Source organism: Thermobia domestica, chromosome 12, assembly GCF_964235325.1.
Source record: "Thermobia domestica chromosome 12, izTheDome1.hap1.1, whole genome shotgun sequence".
Lineage (NCBI taxonomy): Eukaryota > Metazoa > Arthropoda > Insecta > Zygentoma > Lepismatidae > Thermobia > Thermobia domestica.
This window is the reverse complement of record NC_137465.1, coordinates 104,863,468-104,885,559: the sequence shown is the minus strand read 5'-3', so window position 1 is coordinate 104,885,559 and position 22,092 is coordinate 104,863,468. Positions and strand designations below refer to the sequence as shown.

Here is a 22,092-nt window from a genome sequence, read left to right as displayed (position 1 = left end):
AAGTCGACCTCAAGAATATTTTTAACAGAACATAAAACAGTGATTTCTACATATTAATAAATAAAAAGGAATGTTAATTTACCATCATGGACTCCTCTACTGAACTATAGACTCTATAAGCTAAGACAACAGAAAACAGAACATTAAAGATTGCTCAAATTATTATTCGTTGGTCATTATGTCAACTACCAGCTTCAAGGAATTGTCCAATTTCCCAACTTTGATTTTTTTGTATGTAGAAGAAACTTCTGATTGATGCTGATGAATTTTCCAATCAGATACATGAGATTGTATTTTGTTGCTGTGTGTTCCCTACGTATTGTAGAAAATTTATGGAAATATATTTTATTTCCATATACCAGTTTTCGACTGAAAGAGCTTCCAGATAGAGTGGATAGCATAGTGAAATACTTTGCGTTCCATGAATGCAATAACAACTTCACGTAAACACTGTTTTGTTCTTAAACACACGCGTTAAAATTAATCATCCACATATATATATCTTCTTCCCTGTAGAATCCTAGCAGAGCAATTTTTCACATTGCATGAGAACTGTGTACGTTTAGAGTATACTTCTATGCACATTTCTTTCTTCTCTGGAATAAAAAGTCTAGATTATTCACATCTAAAGTCTCGAAGCAACACTGCAAAATAATATTGTTATGTATGTAAAAATGTTTCATTGTAGTAACTGGATAATAAAATAAATCTGTTCTTAATAATGCAACCTATAGGTAGATATAAAAATTTATTTAGCTTTGATCAAATATTTTTAAATTTCTTTAATTTAATTTAATTTTCTAATTGTAAGTAATACATGTCATGATTCAATGACGGACATAAGATCCAATATTCCATATTCACAAGTAGAATAGAACTTCCTACAATTTCTTCTCTTCCTTCCTAATTCGTAGGCTTCAATGTGTATTTTGTCTGAATCATGGATCTCAGGTCTGCAAATAAAAAGCATAAAATTGCAGTTATATTTTTAAAATCCATATATGTATAACGAAAGGGTGTTCATCATCGATATAAAATCCTTTTGCAAACAGACACACACTACTGCATATTTCGCTATAGCCTATGGAAAAAATGTAAATAGATTAAATGAAAACAAATTTTTAAAAACGCTACATAAACTTATTCTCATGCCAATAAAAATGGTGCATAGTAAGTTCTTGGTTTAACTATTGGCTAGAGTGTTGTACAATTCGCGGCAAAAAAACCTGCAACATGAGCATATAAGTTTATTGTGAAATGACGAAGTCTTTTGTTCCAAAATAAGTGGGCACGGGAGGAGGCCGAGGTTTATCCTGGCTTGATTTGTTGCACTTAGATGTTATCTTCATTCCCTGTGCTGTTAGGCGTAGTTTCACAATAAACTTGCATCCTCATGTTGCAGGTTTTTTGCCGCGGATTGTACAAATAGATGACTGCATTAATATTCTTTCCAGAATGTTTTCCCTATGCTGCTGGTGCGAAGAAACACGGAAAAATAGTTATAAACACACAAGTAATCATAGGTCTTGCCCATCTTCTGGTACACAACATGTATTTGTTACAGAACAATGAAAGCAGGTTAACATTCAAAGAATAGCCCCTCGTGTTCAACTGTCAGCAGCTATCACCCTGCCAGCTCCTCCACTTCACGTCGATACCATGCAATGTTCTTAGAAAGAAATAAGGTCAGTAATTGCTATTTCAACTTCATGTTGGTTGGTAAAGCATCGTGACTTCAGAAAGTGCGCCAGTAATCCGAAGGGGCAGGGGCAGGAATATATGCCGGGTGTACGAGTGGCATCAATTCGATGCCATCAAGTTCTTCAATTTTTTGTTGCGTTTTTCGAGTCGTCTGCGGTTTTACGTTATCTTGTGCCAGCAGGGTTCCCTTTAGGTTCACCAATGCAGGATATTTTTGAAGTAATGAAGCATACATTCATTCCAACTATTCGGAAGGAAGGTTGACATTTACGGTAGGACCTTTCGGAGCAAAATCGAAGTGAATTATTTTCTCCTAATTCCACCACACACAGAATAGGACAGTCCTTTTATGCTCGAAATGACGCTCTTCGACGACCGGTTCAAGAAGTTGCCCATGATCAACTATTGTTTTGTGCACATTCGAATTTCAGTAAAACACCCACTTTTCTTCGCGTGTGACAATCCGTTTCAGAAAACGTACATCGCGCGGACTTTGCAGCAGTTGTCGGCACACATTTATTCTCCTATGAGCATGAGCTACTTTCAACTCCTGTGCCACCATACGGGAGCTCCTGATAGTTATCTCGAGTTCATGAAGATGACGAACTACAGCGGACTGGAACATGCCGAGTTGATTTAACAATAAATTGTCGTGTGCTGGTGGATGAATTTTCCTCAATGATGTGTGCTATGACCTCAGAATCTGTTACGCTGGCACTGTCAGACGCTGCACGTCGAGGAACTATGAATCCTGCGATTTTGGTTGCAATCGTCCCAGCCCTTTTATGCTAGAACCAAGAGCCGAAACATGGCATTACATGGAAGAATATGGCTCCTCTGCTCTCGCCAAATAGGAAAAGAAAAATTGAAATATTTAATTTTTTAGAGCTTCTTGGGGAGCAAATTCTGCAAGTTTTGTTCTAGTATGGCAAATTTTATGGAATGTGCTTAGTCTTCCCTTTATATATACGTATGTAAATAGATAATATTTTGTGTTGGCTTTTAATCGTAGCCCCAAAGAAGTATCTTGTGAGTTTAGCTCCAGTCGTCCCAGTCCTACTAGGGTAAAATCGAGAACCGAAAACCTAATCGAAACTATTTTGGCACTGATCGATGGGTTTGAGGACCTAGTGCCCAAAAGAAAAGCACCAAAATCTCACACCTTCTATTGTGCACAAACGATGCGCTAATAGTTACACCATTTTGGAGGCAATCGGTGTTGTTGTTGGGGATAAGGGCTGGCGCCTAAATTAAACAACTCAATTCTCACACTTACTTTTGTGCACACACCAAATGTTTTCGTGCACAAACGATGGAAAGCATTATGTTGTCAATCAGCGGGGGGTTGGGGGAAGTCGTTTAGAATATATTAAATTTTGAATATATTAAGGTTGCTATGTGCAGAAACGATTAAGACTATTCTGGTGAAATATGGCAGAGGTGAAGGGCTGTCTAAACGGACATATAAACGTTCCTACTATATAATTTGTGGAAATATTGCAAGACTTAAGACTGTCTTGTAATTCTTGTGCGACATTAGAGAAAGTGGAGTCGACACTAATAATGGTAGGCACAATCTCAGTAATCACTACAATGGGAAATCGCAATGTTTTAGGTGTTTAAAATTATTAGAATACTTTTATTGCAAACTGCTCAGACATAGTGAAAATACAACTATACTGAATGGATTTAAATACAACAAAAAGCGAATTGCATTAGAAAAATGAAGGATATTTATCGCTCTGTCGCCGGCTCAAGCTTTTTTTTTCATAATTAAGTTATCCAGGGCGATATATTTTCTTCATTTTCAATGTCCATTGTTAATTTAATGGTATTATGCATGTGAGCCCATCTTATAAAAACCGAGGTGACTCGGGCCCATCCAAAGTTCCTTGAGTTCAAAAGTTCCAAATCTTGGTATATTTATTTGGATCATTGCTTCGATATCTAACAAAGAAACACTGATGCCCTCCTCATGTATACAGAAATCGACGCCGTTAGATGTATAATAATGTATGATTTCGAAATTCTATTAATGCATCCATAAATGTGGCCAAACTATATAAGTTTTATTTTCTATTGTAGCTTATTTAGGTCATGTGACAATATATTTTTCTTCTATTGAGTGGGTTGGAAAAAATTAAGTGCTTTTCTAGTAGATAGATGTGAATACAAATGTATGATTTATAACAAAACGTTCAAATCAAAATATTAATTCCTCTAAATATGAATGTAAACTGAATGTAAACACGTTTTAACTGAATAATCGATAGGAATATGTTCAGATGTTTAACTTTCTTTACTTACTTGAAAACTAGATGTATAATTTCACCTATAAGACCATTATGAGAATGTATTAATGATTCTCCTATCTCGCAGATTGTCCTGAGTGTACACGCTGTTCCATTGTAGCCTTTTCTGTAAGAGATATTAATATTATTAAATTTGGTTCAATATAATCTGATTCATTTATAACGTTTCAAGTAGTTGTAATAACATGTATCAATTTATTCATAGTTGGTCATTAGATTGAATTTTGTTTACATGTCTCCTTTGACATAGCAATTACAGAACAACACTGCTAACAACAATTCGTATTTAAACTTTCAATTATGTTTTCGAAAATCTGTACAGTTGAAAATACCAATGCGAGTTACATTAATTAAAATTAGCTCCGTCGTATCACTAAATAGATAATTACATTTGTAAAGACCAAATATCATTCAATATTAATTTCTTTTTTAAAACATCATAGCAGCAAGACTCAGGTTGATTTTCATCCGGAAGTTCCATACATATACAGGGAGTCCATAAAGTTCTGCAGCAAAGTAAAACTTTGTAACTTGGAAACCGTTACGTTTAAGTGTATAAATTTTGGGGGTTGGAAGAAGGGAAGTTTAAAGTTTTGTTCTGGCCACAATGCTCGATGACGTTTGGCTGGTAATCATGTGACTTAAGATGGCGTCTATTAAAGAAAAGGCACAATGTGTTTTATGGTTTGTGGAATTAAAATCTTGCGTTTTAGTACGGAGAAAGTTCCAAACAACGTGTGGGAAAACACCCCCAGCAGAAACAAGTATCAAGAGGAGGTACGAGAAGTTCAAAGAAACGGTTAAGTATGTCAGATTTACCACGCACTGGAAGGCCGGAACAAGTGACGATGTGATTCACACGTTAAAGGACAGCGTAGCCAGGAGTCCAATGAAGTCGCTGAAACGTAGGTCATTGGAACTGGAAATACCGAAGTCAACGTTACACAAGATCGTAGGCAAGAATTTGAAGGTCTGGCCCTATAAGTTAAAATTTGTGCGCGAGCTCATAGAGGAACACTGTGGCATGAGAATGGAATTCTGTGAGTCAATGCTTACCCGCTTACAAGAAGATGGTGACCTTCTGTCTCAATTTCTGTTTTCAGATGAAGCCACATTTCATGTGTCGGGAAAAGTGAACAAGCACAAGTGCCGAATTTGGGGGGTGGAAAATCCACGTGAATTCGAGGAGCAAAGCGGGGTAGTCCCAAAGTCAATGAGTAGTGTGCTGTTTCAATGGACCACATTATCGGCCCTTTTTTCTTCGAGGAAGAGACTGTAAATGGTAACAATTAAATGAACATGCTACAGACATTCCTTTTACGAGAACTTACTAGGTTAGGCATCCTTAATGAGGTCCAAATGCAACAGGATGGGGCACCGCCGCACTATGCCCTTCAAGTTCGACAGTTTCTTAAGGAAGAATTTAAGGAGAGATGGATTGGGCGAAGAGGACCCACAGCTTGGTCTGCAAGATCACCAGATTTGCGCCTTATGATTACTGGCTGTGGGGACACGTAAAGACCAAGGTGTTTTCGCTGAAGCCAGCTAATCTGCACGATCTCAAGAACAAAATAGCTTATGTGATTTTGAACATTCCAGACGAGCACCGCCAACACGCAATTCTTGGTTTCCCAAAAAGACTGCAAGAGTGTTTGAACGTGAATGGTGCACAATTGGAGGTTTGGCGATGAACCTTAACTAGCTGAAACAAAACTTTGAACCTTTCTGTAAGTACACCAAAAAGTATTTGTTAATGCATTACGTAGTTTCCAAATTATAGAGTTTTACTTTCCTGCAGGACTTTAAGGACTCCCTGTACACTACTTAGCATGAATTCAAACATTGTTTCATTTTATATATACCTTGTTTGCAGCCAGTCCGTTTGATTTAATGAATTTGTAGGAGTTTGTGATATTAAATGAGAAGGTAATGGAGAGTTGAACAGTGAAAGATATAAAATGTTTTACTCAGGCAATGAAAAAACTGTCATAATGGCGTGGGAATAATTCTTGGTAAGCTCTTAAAAGGTAAAATAGTAAAAGTATTTTTGATGATAGAGATATGATTTTAACACTTAAGGATAAAAATAAGGATTTAGTGGTGATGCAGACATACGGGCACCGACGCCTTCGCATACAACTGAAGAAGTAGAGGAAAATTATGAGAAAATAGAAGAAATTATAGACGAAGAGAAGAGAGTTGCAGCGTAATTCTAATGGTAGATTTCAATGCAATTGTGAGAGAAAACAGAATTCACTAGTAATTGGGAACACTTGGTTCAATCAGCACAAGAGAAGAAGATATACATGGAAATCATCAATAGACGGCGGAAGATATCAGATAGACTATGTTATGATTCAGGACAGGTATCGGAATAGCTTAAAGAACGCGAAGACCCTTACCGGGGCTGATATTTTCTCTGATCATAATCTTGTGCTGGCCGAAGTAGATATTCAACTGAAAAATGTAGGCAGAAGAAAAGTAGGTAACAAAGTGTTGAATACTGAAAAGTTGAAAAACGAGGAAATAAGAAATATTTTCGTTGAAAAATTCGAAGAAAAATGTTCAAACGAGGAAAGGATAGGCGCAGGTAGTACCGCACGGTGGGAACATATTAAACGTTGCTTACAGGAGGCTGCAGAAGAAGCAGTAGGTTACCGCGAACACAAAACTGCTAAGAAACCATGGGTTACAGAGCATATGTTGCAGAAAATGAGGGAGAGAAAGATGTGGAAACAGGTTGATACAGAAGAGGGCAGAAAGATGTACAGGAAGTTAAATAATGAATTACGAAGAGAAACTGACAGAGCGATGGAAGAGTTTTACAAAAGAAAATAGACATAGAAGAATTAGAAAGAGTTGGGAAATATGAGGAAATGTACAAGGAGGTGAAATCTATGGAATTTCGGAGGAAACAAGGGGGTATTATGATGGAAGTAGAAAATAAGAATGGGAAGGTAGTCAGGGAGAGAAATGAGGTCATAGGAAGGTGGAAAGAATACGTTGAAGACTTATATGAGAGTAGGGATAGACCATGTAGCCTAAATGTTGAAGTAGAAAATGAAGTAGACGAGGATGATAAAGGATTTAGTATTCTTCGGGATGAGTTTGAAAAGGCTATATCCGAGATTAGGAATGGAAAGGCAATTGGAATAGATAGCATACCAATCGAATTCATTAAAAATATAGAAGACAAGGGAAAGAAAGAATTGTTGCGACTATGCAATGAAATATATGAAACAGGAGAATGGCCAAAAGACATTCTGAAAACGATCATGATACCGATGGCTAAGAAATCGAACCCAAAGAGATGTGAGGACTATAGAACTATTAGTCTCATATCTCATTCAGCTAAAATTCTGCTCCGAATATTAAACAGAAGGTTATATGAAAGAACAAATAAAGATGTTGAGGAGGAGCAGTTCCGGTTCAGAAGAGGCAAGGGCACAAGAGATGCAATTGCATTATTAAGGGCGATCGGTGAAAGATTTATAGAAAAAGGGAAAGAGGTGTATGTTGTATTCATTGATCTAGAAAAGGCTTTTGACCGCGTGAATTGGGAATTGTTGTTGGGAATTCTAACGAAGATAGGGTTGGAATTAAAAGATATAAGACTCATAAGAAACTTATACATGAACCAACAAGTTAAGTGTTAGGATAGGGGAAGAAATGACGGAAGAGAGTGCAATTGGAAGGGAAGTTCGACAAGGATGCTGCCTCTCGCCAACACTATTTAATGTCTATCTGGAAGATATAGTGAAAAAGAGTCTACATGATGATGATGGTATTTCGGTAGGAGGTAGAATGATTAGATGCATAAGATTTGCAGACGATATGGCGCTCCTTGCAGAATCTGAAAAGAAAATCAATAAAATGTTAGAAAAAATGAGAAATTGCTTTGAAGAATATGGGATGAAAATAAATGTTAGAAAGACAAAAGCCATGGTGATTGGAACGAAGGGGTCTGTGTCAAATATAAAAGTAGGAGGGGAGAAAATAGAACAAGTGAATAGTTTTCGATACCTGGGTAGTATTCTTAGTAATGACATGAAGTGCGAACGTGAAATAAAAGTAAGAATAGGAATGGCGAAAGAAGCCTTTAGGAGGAAGAAAAGTGTTTTGGGGGATCTTGAATAAAGAATTGAGAAAAAGACTCATAAAGTGCTTCGTGTGGAGTGTTGAACTGTATGGGGCGGAAACGTGGACATTACGTAAAGGTGACGAAAATTGACTGGAAGCCTTCGAAATGTGGGTGTGGAGAAGAATGGAAAGAATTAGTTGGGTCGAGTGGAAAACGAATGAGAGAGTGTTAGAAACGGTGGGTGAGAAAAGAACACTTCTAGATAGTATTAGGAAGAGGAAGAGAAACTGGTTGGGACATTGCCTAAGAAGAGATTGTATCATGAGGGACGTCCTAGAAGGTATGGTGCCGGGAAAGAGAGGGACGGGGCGAAGGAGCCTACAATTAATGGATGATATTAAAACAGAAAGATCATACGGAGAGGTTAGCGGAGGACCGTGAAGCATGGAAGCATCACAGCTGCGGCAATTGACCTGCCAATAAAGGCAGACTACCTATGATGATGATGATGTGAGAGAAAAACAGGAAGGTAGTGCCGAAGGCAAATATGGTTTAGGCGAAAGAAATTAAAGGGAAAAGGGACTAGTTAATTGAGGAGTTTGTTGTAATAAGGGCGTAAGTAAGTTTACGCCCTTTTTGCATCAAACGCACATGTGGCTTTTACATGCTTGTTTAGCCTCCTGTCAAAATTTCAAATCAATGTCGGAATAAAATGCTGCATATTACATTGTTTTATGTAAGAGAAAAACGACTTACATTTTCAACATCGTTTTTCTCCAGATGCATATTTCAGACTTACGCCCTTATTGCATCAAACTCCTCAATTTCTGTAGACAGAGTTCTCTAGTAATTGGGAACATATGGTTCAATCAGTACAAGAGAAGAAGACACATGAAAACCCTCAATAAACGGTGAGAGATGTGAAATAGACAATATTATGACTTAGCAGTAGCGTAGCGTGGTATTCCGAAAGGGGATGCCAAAGTTAGTCACTTGTGCGATACAATACTGCTGCAATCAGGAATACGAGGGGAAATATAGGATTGCGAGAAATTATAGAAAATATAGGATTATAAAAAAATTTAGGGGGCCAGGCCACCCTAATTGGTGGCCTAGTGGGGCATACAGAAGCAAATGCGTGGATTACGTTAGAAGCTAATAAACAATTGTCTCAGCTCCTTCTTGCCACTACCGTTGTAACGAGAAAATTTGCCCCACTGTTGAATGAACATTGTTTTCAGTATAGTTAGTTCCCTTTATTTCTTTTTCTCAGACGCCCGGAACTCAGACGCCCGTTCGTGAATATGGCCTAAGTGTATACGTATATCATTTGAAGATGTGGAAAACACTTAAAATAACTCAGGGGGCCTGTTTCTGTGTGTCTATTTTGCTGTCAGATATCCAGACACTGAAGGGCCCAAGCAATCTTTGCAAGGAGCGGGAAGTGCTGGCTCTCTTGGCCTACCAGATTCTACATAATGCTTTATATTTATGCTTGTGTGTGTCAGCTCCCTCAAAGAGTTTCTTGCTAAGCCACTGGGCATACTATGTATTTGTGATGAAGATTAAAAGTTTGCCTTTATTACGATTACAATTACGATTAAAGCATAACTCTTTTTATATTATTATTTACATACCGACGTGCTTCAAAAAGGCGTTGAACTAGCCATTTCTGTTTTGTTCTATTTCCTTGCAGTTAGCACTCGTACGTTCTGTACAGAAACTATAGCTTACAAGGAGGGTGTCCGAAGTGTAAATCTCAGATTTCAAAAATGTTTGTGCAGATCGTTAGGGGGGCTCATGGAATAAAGATCAGGATAACAAATTTCGGCGGAACCCCATATTTGGGTGGGGCAGTGCCCCATTTGCAATTTTCGGCTTTCGTAGTAAAAATCGGCCTTTTGATTTGAAAATTGACTTACTGTTGTCGACAATCGTAATCATTCGTCTTCACTTGCATAAAGATACTTCAATTGTGGGTGAGGGATCCCTATGTACGGGGGGTCCGCCTCACAAGTGTAATACATTTTCCCCCTTCATTTTGACGAGCTGAATTCAAATATGTCATTAAAAGTTCTTCGTGGAGCACATGTGCGACACAGGTCTCTACCTAGTTTCTGGGATGCTGAATCACAAGTTGAAAGAGAACTGAAGGGCTTGAAATAGAAGTTTGGCAGAATCACTGCTTACTGTATGGATTGAAGCCAAAAGAGATTTCATGCCTGTACATGATATAGATGTTCGGAAATGAGCAATTGAAAAAGCGAAAGATATTACTCTTGAAAATTTTAAGGGTTCCAAAAGTTCCTGCACCCGTTTTAAACGGAAACATAATATTGTGTAGCAAGAAATAACAAAATTCGTGTCGCGAGCAGACGTTGACACTTCACAACAAATAGAAACTTCAGCTATATCTTTCCAGCTAGAAGTCAGGGATACGTTACCGGAATTCGATATAGACAATACTTGTAATTCCGATCAAAGTGTTTTTACAATGAAAGTGCACTATAATCGTATGTTAGGCATACAAGGTGGGAAAAAAGTAGAAGCTTCTGCACAGTCCAAAAATGCCTTATCTCATAGCTATACAAAAATACCCCTTATGTCTGCCAATGGAAAATTAGTTGGGCCATTATAGATTGTATTCCCAGAACCGACAGGAAAATTTGGAGCACAGGTCAAGAAAACTTTATTCCAGCCCCCAAAGGTTTCTGCATCAAAATGTGGAAAGATGGGTAAGCTGCATTTGGAGGAGTGGATCCGTGCCGTTTTGGTTCCTAACACAGGGGACAAAAGTGTCTTCCTCGTAGATTCATGATCATCTTTTAACGAGAAGGAGACGCAGCAACACATTCCGGACGAAAAAAAAAAGTTATGTAAACAGATTCCACCGGGAGCAACTTAGGCTGTACAAACCACTGGATATTTGGGGCTTTAGAATATGGATGAATTTTGTACGGAAAATAATAGACTTCGTAATTTTACACCAAATTGACATACAACTACACAAAGTAACAACATTATTAAATTGCAATCGCTAGTTTATGAACAACTATCATCGCCAAGTAACCATGATGTGTTCAAATATAGTTGGTATAAATCCGGATATGTAGATGCGTGGACGCCAGAATATGTTAATCCAGTGAGTTTCTCATTTTCCTTAAACGACACTATCATATGTGATGAGTGCGAAGAGATAACACTCCTGAAATGTAGTTGGTACTGCAAAAGTCTTTGCGCGTAACACTTTTTCGAGCAGTTTCATTTCTGTAAAACATACAATACATAAAGTAAGCAGGAATTCTGCCAAACTTTAGCCCTCCAGTTCTATTTCAAGCCCTTCAGTTGTCTTTCAACTTGTGATTTGGCATCCCAGAAACTAGGTAGAGACCTGTGCCGCACATGTGCTCCTCAAAAAACTTTAATTGACATATTTGAATTCACCTCGTCAAAATGAAGGGGAAATATGTATCAAACTTGTGAGGAGGACCCCAGTGGTGGATCTAACCCGGGGCTGGAGGGGCAGCTCCCAGTTCTTTTAGTGACAAAAATAATTGAAGCTATTATTTATATATTCTTGAAAGTTTATAGTAAACTCATGATATGTTATCATAGCCTGGGGTCGGCTTCCCCAGTTTTTACCTTCTATATCCGCCACTGGGGATTCCCCTACACACAGGGATCCTCGACCCACAATTGAAGTATATTTACGCAAATGAAGACGAATGATAACGATTGTCGACAAAAATAGTCAATTTTCAAATTAAAAGGCCGATTTTTACTACGAAAGCCGAAAATCGAAAATGGGGCACTGTGCTACCCAAATACGGGGTTCCGCCGAAATTTCTTGTGCCGATCTTTCTTCCATGAACCCCCCTAACGATCTGCACAAACATTTTTGAAATCTGAGATTCACACTTCGGACACCCTCCTTGTTAGTTCAAAATAGATAGAGTTGGAAATACTTGAGAATATGCCAGCTTATATCTAAAGCAAAATGTAGAGTTGCAAGGGGTGAAGAGGAGTGACAAAGCAAGTAGTTGGGCATGCGCATTCGACAGAAAGCAGACGAAAACCCCGATGCTTGTAGTAGGCCTGGATGCCCAAGGAACATAGCATACAAGAGGAAAGAATGAATTTGCATCTGTGTGACGCGCATGCGTAGGTTCCGCTTGTCAAAGTAAGGCGAGAGAGCGCATTCAGAAGATTGCAGTGGAAATATTTGTGATAATTACAAGCAAACAATTTATATATAATGAAATATGGACTTTTTCTTATTAACAGGGGATGCCGGGCATACTGGCGTTCCCTTATGCTACGCCGCTGTGACTTAGGACAGACATCGGAATTGCTTGACGAACGTGAATACTCTTTCCAAGGCTGACATTTCCTCTGATCATAACCTTGGGGTGGCCGAAGTGTAAATTCAAATAAAAATGTACGCAGAAAAAGTAGGCAATGAGGTGTTGAAAACTGAAAAGTTGAAAAACGATGGAAGTAAGAAATCTTCTAGTTGAAAAATTCGAAAATACTCAAATGAGGAAATGATAGACGCAGATAGTAACAGACGGTAGGAGCATATGAAACTTTGCATATAGCAGGCTGTGGAAGAAGTAGTAGCTTACGGCTAACACAAAATGGCTAAGAAACAATGGATTGCAGGAAAGATGTGCAGAAAATATAGGAAAGGAAGAATAGGTTGATACAAGCAAAAAGATGTACAGGAAGTTAAACAGCGAGTTCCGAAGGAAAACCGACAGAGCAAGGGAAGAGTTTTACAAAAGAAAATGTGAGAACATAGTGAATTAGAAAGAGTTGAGAAATATGATGAAATGTACAAAGAGGTGAATCCATGGAACTTCGGAGGAGACAAGTTGGTATTGCGATAGCAGTAAGAAATGAGAATGGGAATGCAGTCAACAAGAGAAGTGAAGTCTTAGGAATGTTACAGTGTTTAGTGTTTTTCGGGATGAGTTTGAAAAATCTACATGTAAGATTAGAAATGGAAAGGCAACATAATATACCAATCAAATTCATTAAGAATATGAGAGGCAATGGAAAGAAAGAACTGCACCGACTCTGCAATGAAATATATGAAACAGGAGAGTGGCTAAAATATTTCCTGAAGACGATCATGATACTGATAGCTGAGAAATCGAACCCACAGAAATGTGATGATTATAAAACTTTCAGTTTTAAATTGCATCCAGCAAAAATTTTGCTTTGAATACTGAACAGCTTATGTGAAAGAAATATGAAAAGTTGAGGAGGAACAGTTCGGGTTCAAGAAATGTAAGGGCACAGGAGATGCAATTGGTTTATTAAGAGTAATTAGTGAAAGGATAGCAGTAAAAGGGAATGAGATATACGTTTAATTCATTGATCTAGAAAAGGTTTTTAACAGCATGAATTGGAAATTTTTGGCAGTTCTAAAAAAGATTGCGTTGAAATGAAAAGGTCCAAACTGGTAAGAAACTTATATGTGAACCAAAAAGTAAGTGATGGAATAGGAGAGGAAAAGACAGAGGAAAATGTAATTGGAAGGGGAGTTCTACAGGGATACTGTCTCACGCCAACATTACTAACATTTAGATAGTGAAAAAGACCCTACATAATGAAGACGGTATTTCGGTAGGAGATAGAATGATTAGATGCATATGGTTTTCATATGATATGGTGCTTATTGTAGAATCTGAATATAAATTCGATGAGATGTTAGAAAACTTGAGAAACGGCTGTGAGGAATATTGAATGGAAATAAATGTTAGTCAGACAAAAAAACATGGTGATCAGTACGAAGCAGTCGGTGTGAAATATAGAAGTCGAAGGGGAGAAAAACGAAACAGGTGACTAGTTTTCGCTATCTGGGTAGTGTTATCAGTGATATGAAGTGCGAATGCGATATGAAAGCAAGGATATGAATGGTGAAAGAAGCTTTAAGAAGGAAGAAAAGTCCATTTTGTGAACCTTGAGTAAAGAATTCAGAAAAAGACTCATAAAATACTTCGTGTGGAGTATGGAGCAGAAACATGGCATTAGACAAAGATGATTAAAAACGACTGGAAACTTTCGAAATGTAGGTGTGGAAAAGAATGGAAAAGAAAGCTTGGCGTTTAGCGTTCCATGATTATCCTCGTTATTCTAAGGGAGACGATGATTACAGCAAGTGAATGATAATAAAAGAATTAATGGAATGATAAAGTGAAAGGAAACGTGACTACCGCGAGAAAACCCACGACCACAATGTTGTCCACCACAAACTTACTTGGCCGGGGATCCCTTGTACCAGAAGTAAGCGCTCTACCATTGAGTCACTGTGCTCCACAGGAGAAGGAATGGAAATAATTAATTGGATTGCGCAGAAAAAGAATGAGAGGATGTTGGAAATGCTGGGGGAAGAGAACAATTTTAGATATTATTGACAAGAGGGAGAAAAACTGATTGGGACATTGGCTAAGAAGGAACTGCATCATGAAAGATGTGATAGAGGGTTTGATGGCTGAAAAGAGGGAGAGTGCGAAGGAGGTTAAAATTGATTGACGGTATGAAAACAGAGAAATCGTACTTGAAAACGAAGAGGCTAGCTGAAGACGGTGGAGCTTCGGCAAGTAACCTTTCAATAATGGCAGAATATCTATGGTGATTATACTTTTCGAATTAAATTTTCTAAACTCAGCACCCAAACTTGCAGATTTGAAATTTAGAGGACAATGTAACTTATTCTTTATCATGTCTACACAAAATCATTCCTCGCCCTGAAGACTATCTCGTAATACTCATACGTATTAAGATAAAAAACATCTGCTCACCTGTCCAAGATAGCTGCTAGATTCCAGTACGTATGCCGTCGTTCAATATCTCTCAATATCCTGCGAGGTGTAAATATTTTCTGAGTTTTGGCATCATTTAGTTTTTCTACTGTATCAGGCAATGGCCAGGTAGCTTGTATAAAATAGTTATAAGTTAAACGTCCATCTGGTATATCTACAGGCATCGAACCTGTCATTTGCATCTAGAAAAATGAAACATATAGAAGTTGGAGTAGATATAAAACGGTTCACAATTAATAAGTAAAATCTTGCTTCTAATTTTTTAATTCGTCTATATGTCTACGTAATTACCCGAAATAAATTCAGTGAACTGTTCTAACATTACCGTTAAGAATAAAATGAAAATAAAACTGAATGTTAAAATTAGATTTAATAGCAACGATTTACATCTTTCAATTGCTACTTTTCTTTAGACAATACTTAATCATAAATAGAACATTTACAATTTGAAACTCGAGAGATGCAGCCAAGGGCTCATGTGGGCCCCCAAAGCTCATGTGGACCCCTTTATTGTTTTTATGAATATACAATATTTGACATAATTTGAGTGCAATTTGTCTTACAATCTTCATATATATATATATATACCATTTGAATGGGCCCCCCAAATTTACAGAGAAATCGGCGCCCTTGGATGGAGCTGTTGCGATGTGGTTTCAGGAGCATTGCTTAATCTCCCAAACTGAACATAATTGAACATCTCTGATTCGTTTCGAAGACACGAATCCGGCGCAGATTTCCGCCTCCATCATCTTTCACGGAAATAAGGGATGCACTGTACGTGAAATGATGTAATATTCTAATTGCTACCGTTCAGGACCTCTCTTACTCCATTTCAAGTCGCATCAGTGCTTTAGAGAGCGAAAGGTTGCCTAATGCCATATTAATGTCTTAAGTTGCAATTCTTTTATGCGCTTCCACTAAATTGATAAGAATATGTATATATATGTTAAGAAAACTAAAACACATAAAGATCTTCACCTGATACACCATCCTAGTCTTAACATTTGAAATTTCTAATTAACTCTAAGCCAATGTATGTACTGAGAGTGAAGCTAAGATACCATATATCCTTTGATTTCAATACACACTCCAGTGACTCTCTCTTCCACGAAATCTTTGTGCCTTCTGATTGGTGTACAAAATAAGTGATTGTTTTGAAATGAGTGTCGAAAGTAATTTATAACGATAAGAACCAATCAAAAGCTTACTAGTATCGACCTTGATCTTTTCAAAAAAAATTAGGAAATCGGATGATTTTCTTTTCTTTTGGTTATCTATCTTCTCCGTAACAATTTCCAGTACGGAGAATTATAGTTATGCATTTCCTACAGAAAATTCTTATTAAGTTCGTGAGTTCTAAAACATCAGCAATTTGTTTATTAAAGTTTCTCACTTCGTGCATTATCTTGATCTCAACCATTTTTTTTTTTAATTTTCGTAAAAATAATGTACTTACTTGAAAGATAGTCTTCTTTGGAAATATTAAATTACGTCGACTGCGTTTTAAAGTTTCATTGAGAAATGTATTTCCACCTATTTCCATATAATGTGAATTTGTAACTTGCAGAAATGCAAAACAAACTAGGAAGACATCTAAAACATTGGTGTACCATCTGAAATGAGGAAAACCAATTGCTTTACTTATTTACTTACTTCCAAATAATTAATAATAATAATGATTTACATAACGGAAATGGTTACTTGTATGTATGTGAAGTGCCCCAACCACTTTTTAATTTCTATTTAAAACCCAAAGATTATTTTAAATAAAAATAATTTGATGCTGAAAATCATAAAGAGATATTTAGAAAATGAAGTTGAGAGGGCAACTTTACACTGCCCTCACTTTCAAGTTCGATTTGAAACCAAATTGAATCTTCTGTTCTTCCTTCGTTATTGATTGATTTGAAGAAAAAAGTAGTTGTTTCGGAAATCTTAAACGGATATTTAGAAATTAAGATGAGGGGCAACTTCACGCTGCTCTCACTTTCAAATTTCATTTTAAAATGAAAGCAAATTGTCTTTTATTAATTGGTTAAAAAGAAATTGTTTGTTAAAAAAACATAAAGGAATATTTAGATAAATGTGAGCGGCCGTCACTTCCTTCCCCACTTTCAAATTTAGAACTAAAGTTTAAGGAATCATTTGTTATTGCTTCGTAGAAAAAAAAGCTGTTTCGAAAACATATATAAAAATATTTGTGGGTGGCCAATTTAACTCCCTACCCTACTCCACCTCAGTTAAAAGCCAAAGAAACCAATAAATCGTTTATTTTCTGATGGATTAAAAAAAATAAAAATATATTTAAAAGAAAGTATTTAAAAAAAACTTACCAAAGCACTTAATGTAACGTCGTTTCATTAGACATGTTATCAAAAACATGTGTCTGATTCACCAAAACTATTACCCGAGTGGTTTTAATATATAGTTAGTGATTTGGTCAGTTTTGTTGTATTAATACTGTTGAAAACTTATCAAGCTATTAAGAACAACATATAAGTTAAATCAAAGAAACGTTGGTGGCCAAGTTTACACTGGTCCAGGCTTTGAAATTTCAATTCGAAACCCAAACGAAGAGTAAGTTTTCCGTTTGTTATTGACTATTTTGGGAGAGAAATATAGTTTGTTTCGATAGCCACAAACAAATACCTAGGGAACAAAATGGACGACCGAAATAGTGTGCCTGGCAGTTGACCCAATTTTGTGCCCCTGAGTTCCTGGGTCATGGCCCGTAGTTCCTTCTCGGGGCTATGGTCCATGGGTGCATATGACCACTCCATCTTAATTCTTGCAATTGGTGCGTTGGTCCAATTCCTCAATTTGAGAAAGGATGCATAGGAAAACTTCTTAAATTTTAAAAATTACGAAACCTAAAAATTTGATATAGTAGCTAGTCTAGGACTGGGGTATGCACCTCTGTAAGTTAGGGTTGTCCATCTCGTCATTATATATAAGTAAAGAAAATTGCCCCCCCCCCCCAAAAAAAAAAAAGTCCCAATTTGTGAGGATTTTGACGGAATTTATTTTTTTAATGAATTTTTGTTACATGTTTATATAAATGAGTACTGGGTGAATTCTTTTTCATAGAACATGATGCACCCCTCTTAAATTTAGAGAAGGGATTAACATCTAGGAGGGGATTAATATCTCCGGTGTGTGTTTTGAACCCAGATTATAAATTAAGGTGAGAGCCTCAATTTGCACACACCAAGTACGCAGGATCGGATGTAATCCCCTAGGCTGAAAAGTGTTTGCCGCCCCCCATCCGACGTAGAAAATTTTAATACAATAAACTCTGCCAAATAAGTAAAGAGGATCTCGAGAAACGTATATTTATGAATGATTAGGCTTTCGTTTATAATAAGGAATAAGAATATGAAAATATTTATATAAATAGTGGGTTTATGCCAACAACTGCTGCAAAATTCTCCTGATATTCGTTCCCTAAAACGGATTATCACATGCGAAAAAAAAATGGGTGTATTTTCGAAATCCGAATTTCTAAAAACAGTGGTTGATCAAAGACTAAATTCCAGAACCGGGTTTCAAATAGGGCTGTTTCCATCATAAAATCATGTTCTGTGTGTGGTGAAACTACAAGAGGGTCATTCGCTTCGAGTTGGCTGCTCAAGATCGTGATGTCAATCCCAACCTTCATTCCAAACAGTTGGAACGGATGTATTGTGGACTATCCCCTAAAGTATCCTGCATTGATGGACCAAAAGCGCTCCCTGCTGGAACAGGATTATTCAAAACCATCCACTGCACGAGAGTCAAACAAAACTCCAGGAACTTGATGACATCAAACTGACACCACACCGCACATTTAGTTCTGACTCTACTCCTCCGGATTACTACCTCTTTCGGTCAATGACATACTTCTTGAGATTACAATTTTTCACGAACCAGCAGAAGCTGAAAACAGCAGTGATTGATTTCTTTGCCCCTAATCTATCTACCTATCCGTCTACTATATCTCTGTTAGAGAGAGAGAAAGAGAGAGAGAGAGAACCGCTTGTTAAAAAATTACAGTCCAACACGAGGAGGTGTGATCCGTTTGTACCAGAATGTTGCAAGATTTATGAATTTATAAGACACATCTTGTCTTATAAATCAGCAGTCTTCACAATGCTCCTCATTACACGCTTTAATTTTCAAATAGTTTACAGTGTTGCCAACAGAAAGAAACTAAATAACTTTTAGAATACAACTAAAAATGGCTAAACTCGTCAAAAATTGTGGCTAAATTTATATCTGAGAGAATTCATCGAAAACGTATGGACACTCCATAATTTTAATGTGTACAAAACATACTGTATTATTTTCTGATATGAAATCAAATATTTTTACCCTTAATTTATGTTTGAAGTATTCACTGAAAATTTTGGACTCATTCTTAGCTGAACAAATTAAATGTATCTTCTACGTTCTCAGCGGTAAAAGTAAGGGGGAACGCGGGGAAAAGCCGTCCTCTCACCTCCAAAAAATATGGACGGCGACCCCCCAGTTCCTAAAAAATTACAATGGCCAAAAATAGGCAGGGGGATGGCGTGGCGCCATGGAGCAACCTACCGTCCCTTGCCTTTTCAGATCCACTTTTAATCCTGTATGTTATCAATTCTTGCACTGTTGATCTAGCAAAACACTACGAGTCAACGGCGCCGACTTTCCAAAATTTATGTGAGTGCATATCAATGGCGTAGCGTGTTATGTGTTTTCAGGAGAGTCTCGATATTGTTTTATTAATTTTCTTTTAGTTAAAATATTTTATGAACACTGTCATAAAATAAAAGGCTGTGCTCGATTCTATTCATAATATAGTTCCATTTTTTTATTATTGTTATAGGGATTGCCTGTGACTAAACCAGAGACAGGCAAAGAAGGAGCGTGTGTTGGCTGCCTTTGCACACATTTGAAACAAACAATTATGTTCTAGAGGTTAGAAATGTTAACTTCCATCTCATTGTTTTAATTGCTTATTATTTTTGATCATGGTTAATGAAAAATAATTTTGTTTTGTTTCTATCAAACTAGAAAATCCTTAGGTCCGGCGCTCCCGTAAGATTATTTGTTGCGTACATGCTAAAAGTAACAACACTCACAAAGAAAGTTGGTAATCTTATTGCAATTTAACTAAGCTTTGAAATTATTTATTGGAAAGAAACATCCGAAATCACGATTTGTCCTTACACCATGTCACGTAAGTGAGAATGATGCAAATAAGGTTCGTAAGATACGTTGTGTAATATGAAGACAAGTACTACTACAATCAGAAGGAAGTTAAAAGTGTTTTTTCCTTCCATACATATTTTAAAAGAGGTTTTGGTTGACTAACATGTTTAATTATCGTTGAGAAACCGTTAGAAATTGGCAATTATGAGTGTAAAATTGGCCAAAATTATACCCAATAGCTAAACTATAGTTTAACTGGCTAACACCACGTAAAAATGGCTCCAACAAATTGTTCTTTCCTGCTACACTTTTCCACTTGTTTTCAAGAACTTCTTTCGTTCCCTGATACTTTCTCGGGATTTCTCCCTATCCGAAATTTAAACACTTGTTTCTTTTATCTGTTTAAAAAAAAAAAAAAACAGTGTAGAAGTTTACAAAATACAATAGAACTTTGGATTCATAAGTAAACACGAAATAGGCTACTTTTTACCTCTCAGCTCATGCTCATTTCTTAGTTTGTCAATTGCCATGTCATAGGCATAACTAATGTATGAAAATCTCTTATTAATGTTTTACTTGCAGTAGTTTATAAAAAGTTTTTAAGCCTTTGAATAGCCCTATATCAAAGAATATTGAGGACTGAAAATATATGATGGAAAAGAAACACGTCTTTTATACATTTGTCACATACACAAAACATTATTTTAATAAAAGTTAAAGCACTTACTTTGCCCATAACACAAATGCACCACTGGCGCTCAACTGCATTGAAGCTGCTTCCACGAAACAAACTGTTTCATCGTTCAACAATGAAATTTATAACTTTGTGTGGGACAACACAGATTATCGATTGTTATGCAACTTTGGAAACACTTTTACGTGATTAAATAATTGTTCGTTTGCCAAACAAATGAATTCGTGAAATGTTATTTACAAAAAAAAAAAAAAAAAAAAAAAAAAAAAAGCTACTAGTGCTTATTACTTTGTTAGAATGACAATTCAACATCTGGAATGCATAAAATCGCTTGCAAATCTTGTTCTTTTCCTTTGTATAACATAAACGCCGTTAGAAACAGAACTCGCAAATGTTTATGTAACATGAAGAGGGCTGTTTACTTAGATAAAAAAGAGCATTTTAACTTTCCATTAGAGTTCTTTCGTGAAGTAAATGCCAATATGTAATCCTTTAAATAAAGAATCGTGTATGTATACAATTATCCTTTCTTGGTATTTGTACGGTTAACATTTACTGTACAATAACTAACCTCACTGTCGAAGTAAATGGATAGCTAAGAGGTTAGAATAGGGGACGTCATCTGGGAAGGCCAGAGAGAGCAATTGTCCCCTACCTCAAGTTCCAGAACTACCTACGATTATCTTGTATTAGTGTAAAAATCTTGTATTGTAGATTGTAAAAATCTTGTATTAGTGGGAAACCTTTCCTGCAATATCTCAAGTGATGCTCCTGGTTAGAATTCTTAATTTCACTTCTCATGATTCCGTTTCTCCCCTATTCAAAGAAACAATAAATCATAAGGAACTCTGTGAGTTGCAAAGGGGAAATGTGATTAAATAGAATGTCTAATTCAGTGCTCCATTTCGTGTCCTGTAGATAAAAGTAGACGATTGATAAATTCAAATGTATCATTATTACGGAGGTGCAATCTTCTTATAGTTCATGGCGCTATCTTCTTCAATTTGTTTATGTCCCCAAGGATTCTATGCACTAATTTCCTAAAACATTTGTAAATTACAATCGTCAACCCACTGGGGAGGGTCTTGCATGAAATGTATTATATAAATTGGGCATATTTCTAAACAAATATTTAGTTGCTAACTAGCTGGTGAAAATATTTCAACTAATAGATTCAATTCAAAATTACACTAATGAGCTCTGTGTCAATTCGCCCCTTCTGTAGGATACGAACTGAGTGTAAGAAAATCTTATACACATTCGTCCTGTAGAACACATATAACTTGCAACTAAACAAAT

The 22,092-nt window shown here is 36.7% G+C and overlaps 1 protein-coding gene across 1 annotated transcript; it reads right to left on the bottom strand.

The window, feature by feature from the left end:
* Positions 1 to 762: 762 nt before the first annotated feature.
* On the bottom strand, positions 763 to 20,932 carry LOC145665768 (uncharacterized). The gene is made up of 5 exons (XM_081732896.1): positions 20,827 to 20,932; positions 16,384 to 16,540; positions 14,904 to 15,106; positions 4,009 to 4,119; positions 763 to 953 (listed from the first exon to the last, which is right to left on the bottom strand). Exons 1-5 carry the CDS (start codon positions 20,865 to 20,867, stop codon positions 821 to 823), a joined length of 645 nt encoding a protein of 214 aa, XP_081589022.1. The 5' UTR covers positions 20,868 to 20,932; the 3' UTR covers positions 763 to 820.
* Between the last annotated feature and the right edge of the window lie 1,160 nt (positions 20,933 to 22,092).

Excerpts from the sequence above, each read along its gene's own strand:
- LOC145665768 (XM_081732896.1), bottom strand. The coding sequence starts at position 20,867 with ATGCAGTTGAGCGCCAGTGGTGCATTTGTGTTATGGGCAAA. Across the intron at positions 15,107-16,383 it reads CAAAGAAGACTATCTTTCAA|ATGCAAATGACAGGTTCGAT; the intron begins GTAAGTACATTA and ends TCATTTTTCTAG. Across the intron at positions 954-4,008 it reads ATTATACATCTAGTTTTCAA|ACCTGAGATCCATGATTCAG; the intron begins GTAAGTAAAGAA and ends TTTTATTTGCAG.